The 4,914-nt window shown below is 37.0% G+C and overlaps 1 protein-coding gene across 1 annotated transcript; it reads left to right on the top strand.

Annotated features, from left to right (window-relative positions):
- The first annotated feature begins 1,562 nt into the window (after positions 1-1,562).
- LOC103506426 (exocyst complex component 2) lies at positions 1,563-4,401 on the top strand. The gene has a single exon (XM_008470814.3). It carries the CDS (start codon positions 1,706-1,708, stop codon positions 4,367-4,369), a length of 2,664 nt encoding a protein of 887 aa, XP_008469036.1. The 5' UTR covers positions 1,563-1,705; the 3' UTR covers positions 4,370-4,401.
- The last annotated feature ends 513 nt before the right edge of the window (positions 4,402-4,914 follow it).

Below are 4,914 nucleotides of genomic sequence, written 5' to 3'. Positions count from 1 at the left end.
TTAGGTTTGACAGAGGGAACTGTAGGTAACTGCCAAGGTCTTATCGTCCCGAAATCGCGAACGAGAGAAGGAAGACAGGATAGGGAAGAAAGCCAGCCGTTCCGAGAACGAACATTATCCCATCAGGATAAAATCCGCGCCCACCGGGCGGGAATCGGATACCCGCGACCTAGGCCGGGCTTACAGGCCAGATCGCATCTACCCAACTAAGCTAACTAGCTGGCCTCACTGGACCATTAAAAATGAATCTTCACGCACACGCAACGCTTGAATTCAATCGCTCTTATGTTGATGAACTCAATTTTTTTCTTTTTTTTTTTTTTTTTTTTTTTTTAAAGAGGTTTGACAGAGGGAACTTTAACTGCTATGGTCTTATCGTCCCGAAATCGAAGAGAGAAGGAAGACAGGATAGGAGAAAGCCAGCCGTTCCGAGAACGAACATTATCCCATCAGGATAAAATCCGCCCCCGGCGGGAATCGAACCCGCGGCCTAGTGCTTACAAGGCAGACGCACTACCAACTAAGCTAACTAGGCTGGCTAAGGGACTTTTAGTCTCATTTGAGCAGGATAAACAAGGTATATTCTATTCTATTCTGCCATATTCCATATACAGGGTGTCCCGCGAACGACTGTACAACGCTTGAGGGTTGATGTAGGACCTAAAGGGCTACCAGAAAAAGCTATCTGGACAGATCCGATTTTCAACAGGGGCGGAGTTATGAAGGGTTTTCTGTTTTTCAACATTTTTCATACCTTGTCCTCTTAAAACGCCTTTATCTCTTGAACCAATAAAGATAATAAAAAACTAATTGCACCATTGAAAATAACACAAAATTTACTAAAAGATAAGATTCCCTGTTTTGGTAAAACCCTCCCTCAAACACAACCAGAGGCTTGAGAAAAAGATTTTTTTGTATCTCTTTAAAAACTACCATTTTTTCAATTCGATTTTTCTTCAAGTTTCCACTGAAACCCATTGAATTTCTCCTGATAGAAAAATACCCCTTTTTGCCCTCTTTAATTCGATTATCTTGAATTTTCTGAGAAACCATTATTCACGGAGATATTAACGATACAAAGGGAAAATCCGTCAATTTCCTACGTTACTATGAATCCCTGTCCACCTGTTTCTTTCTATCGCCGCGCCGAATTTTCCTCCAAAAACAACACGAACAACAAAACAAACAACAACAGCACACCAACAACAAAACAACAACAGCAGCACACCAACAACAAAACAACAACAAAAACTATTGTAATAATAAAGGAAGGACGGACTAAAAATCGGCAATTTACTTTTTACTCATACTCATCGGCAATTTCAATTTACTTTTTACTTGCGCATGCAAGCAAGCAAGCATGTAAACTTTAGGATAATTTTTCCTAGAATAGGATAATTTTTTAAAGAATTTCCTAGAATAGGATAATTTTTAGGGTATATTTAGAAACCTTGGTGGCAACCTGGCCAAATTTTTAATTTTTTAAGTACCTATTCAATTTAATTTCCTGTCTTTACTTTTTAATATTTTTACTTTATTACCAATTCAGCTAGCCACTTGTAAGCTGGTAAGTTCTGTTTCTGTACTTCTGCTATTGTAAACACTTATTTGACAACACAAATATTGTGTTACACAGTGTTACCCGTGTTTAAACTCCTGGATAGAGATCCACTGAAATACCAAGGTAAATTAGTGATAAGTGACGATGTCACCTCCCCCAGTGGTGACTGGTATCTCACCCAAGGAAGGTCCTCCAGGTACGAGAGTAACCATCAGAGGTGAAAATCTAGGCAAACAACCAAATGATCTAATTGGTCTTGTTATTTGTGGGTGTGATTGCCTTTTATCAGCTGAGTGGAAATCTCCTAACAAAATAATAGCAAGATCAGGTCCTGGCAAAGGCAGAGGAGAAATTATTGTGTCTACAAGCTTGGGTGGAGAAGGTACATGCACAATCCAGTTTCGAGGATATCATGAAACAATTGGTCCATTAAAGGAGAGTGCTGTATGGATTGAAGAAGCTCCGATACAATCATTATCATGGAGCAGAAGATCAATGTCTCCATCAAGTTATCAAATAGAAGATCCCCTGGGATTATCAGTGGAACGTGAGGATAGGAAAATTCCAGAAGATGATTTGCACGAATTATTTCCAGATGGGTCGGGTGATTTGAGTTTGGAAAATTTTGAACCTACTTGGTTTTTACTTGATCATCATCATGCAACATCATTTGATGATTTAAGAGTTGGTCTTTCATTTCTCAAACGAAAAGTTGAAAGTCAAAAAGAAGGACAACTATCATTTTTAAAATCAAATGTTAGTTCTGTCATGGAGCAAATGGATACTTTGTTCATTTTTAAAGAAAAATTTGAAGCAAATGTGAAAGAACATGGATTAGACCCCACTATAAAAGTAGAAATAGCTATAAAGAAATCAATGACTGAAGCCACAAAATTGTTTCAAGATGTCCTAGCAAGGAGAGAGAGAGCAGATAAAACCAGAAATGCATTGACTGTTTTACAGAGGTACAGATTTTTATTTTCATTACCCTTGAGCATCAGCAACAATATTACAAAGAATGATATTGATGCTGTAATCAATGATTATGCTCGTGCTATGAATTTGTTTGGTAAAACTGATGTTGCCTTATTTAAAAAGGTTCTATTTGAAGTTGAGTCTAATATCAATGACTTGAGAAACATGTTGAGGAAAAAACTCAAGATCATGCCTCAGACGTTGCAAGAACAAAAAACATTAATAAGAAACTTGGTTAATCTAGATGCAGGAGGCGACCCAGGCTGGGATGCTATCATAAGTCAGTATGAGTACATTACTCATTTGTTGGAATCTTGCAAAAATGAGCACATGTTGTTAGATGTTGAAAACAGTAAACCAAAAAAGCCAAAGCACACCAGATCGGCAAGTGGTTCTCATATTCTTGAGCCTGCACCTGTCTTTGTGCCTCAGCCTATACTTTGTGTCGAGGAACTCACAGCAATTGTCTCCGAAAGATTTCCAGACCTGTGGAAGCTGGGACAGTCTTATTTTAGTGGAGAACTTCAAGGAACTGTGGAACCCACAAATCAGTTGATGTTTAAAAAAATAATTCTGGATGTTGTGGCTCTTTCAAGTAAATCCATCAGAAGTTCTGTATTGCCACATACTTGTGATTCAAGTGTAAAAACATTTTCCCTAATTTATAAAGAATCACTTGGCTCACATTTGCCAACTGCTCTACAATACCTCTGTGACTTGTACTCAAATCTTTTAGCTTTGGATTTACCAACACAAGCCTTGCAAATTGTATCTAAGCTATTGTTTGATTTAAAGCTTCATACCTTGTTATGTTTGGTTAAACACTGTGGAAGTCAAATCAAGGAATTGAAACACAAAGAAAACTGGCAGTATGAATTTAATCCAAATAAAGGTGCTATCACACAACTACCAAAACAAATTGAATTGCTTTTATCTGACATGGTTCAGAACATTAAGACAAATGTCTTGAGTAAAGATGATAAGGATAATCCCCTTTTTAATAGTGATGTTGCTAAACATGAGTTTTCTATTGAGGTGAATAAACTTCTTTCTGCTGTTGTAAATCTCCTTGATGAATTAAGTTCCAGTTCAAGTGATCAAGAAGATAATATGCCTGTATCACAGTTGATTGGGTCTCCATTAGTTTATTCAGATAAACAACTGAATGGAACTTTCTATGAAGAACGACTGTTGCTTACACTGAGCAATTGTCAATATATTTGCTTCTTCATATTTCCTAGGCTTGATGATTTATTTATACAAAATGGCCTCCCAACTATCAAAGAATCTCTTGAATTGTCCACAGAAAATCTTGTAATTTTAGAAAATAAACTGATAGAAAATTACATAGAAATCAAAAGTGACCCTCTTGTTGGGACTATAGAACCTTCCATGTACCTCGGACATTTTGAGTGGGACACAGTGATTCCACCCATAGATTTAAAACCATATGCAAAAGAAATCATAGGAAACATCATAACCGTCCATGCTGAGCTAGTGAGAATTGTTCCAAGTGTTATTTCCAAAGTGATATCTGGCATTGTAGAGACAGTAGCTGAAGAGTTGTCTCGACTGATGTCTTGTGTTACCAAGTTCTCAGAGTGTGGAAAGCAACAAGCATTTATTGACATGAGCTCTCTCAAGAACACACTCAGTCAATATTGTACTGATAGTGCCAAAGCATATTTCTCAGAAGCTTTGGATGTAATACCACCATTGAATGCCACTCAGCAACAAAGAGTTGAACAAATTCTATCACAGTATCAAGTTAGAATGAAGCTTCAGTTACTCAGTTTATTTCAAATTAAAAAAATGGAACATACCTATTTCTAGTGCCAAGGTATCATCTATATGTATAAATAAAATTGTAGATTTGTCTGTACAATTGTACATTGCTTAGAATTGTGAAATTTTTAGTTAGGTATTCTTACTCCTTATGCATCCACAATTCCAAAAATCACATTAGAAAAATTTCTGTCTCTCTGAATGTGTGTGTGTATGTCTGTCTGTTATGCAGTTACACTAAATAGACCTTTGGTTGTCCTCTTTTCACGAGAAAACGGCTCGACCAATTTTGATGAAATTCTTTGTGGTTGTTAAGAAAAGTACTCTAGGTGACATAGGCTACTTGAAATTTTCACATTCCATCCTGATTCAAAATGGCGGCGGTTCAGAAACGTGAAGAAAATGGCCTAATAGACCTGTTTTTGTCCTCTTTTCACGAGAAAACGGCTCAACCGATTTTGATGAAATTTTTTGCGGTTGTTAAGAAGAGAGAGTAGTACTTTAAAATTGTCACATTCCATCCTGATTCAAAATGGTTCAAAAACGTGAATAAAATGGCCTATTTTGTTGATAGACCCGTTTTTGTCCTCTTT

Source organism: Diaphorina citri, unplaced genomic scaffold (genome assembly GCF_000475195.1).
Source record: "Diaphorina citri unplaced genomic scaffold, Diaci psyllid genome assembly version 1.1 scaffold235, whole genome shotgun sequence".
NCBI lineage: Eukaryota > Metazoa > Arthropoda > Insecta > Hemiptera > Psyllidae > Diaphorina > Diaphorina citri.
Note: the sequence above shows the minus strand (reverse complement) of the source record. Positions and strands in the feature narration are given on the sequence as shown.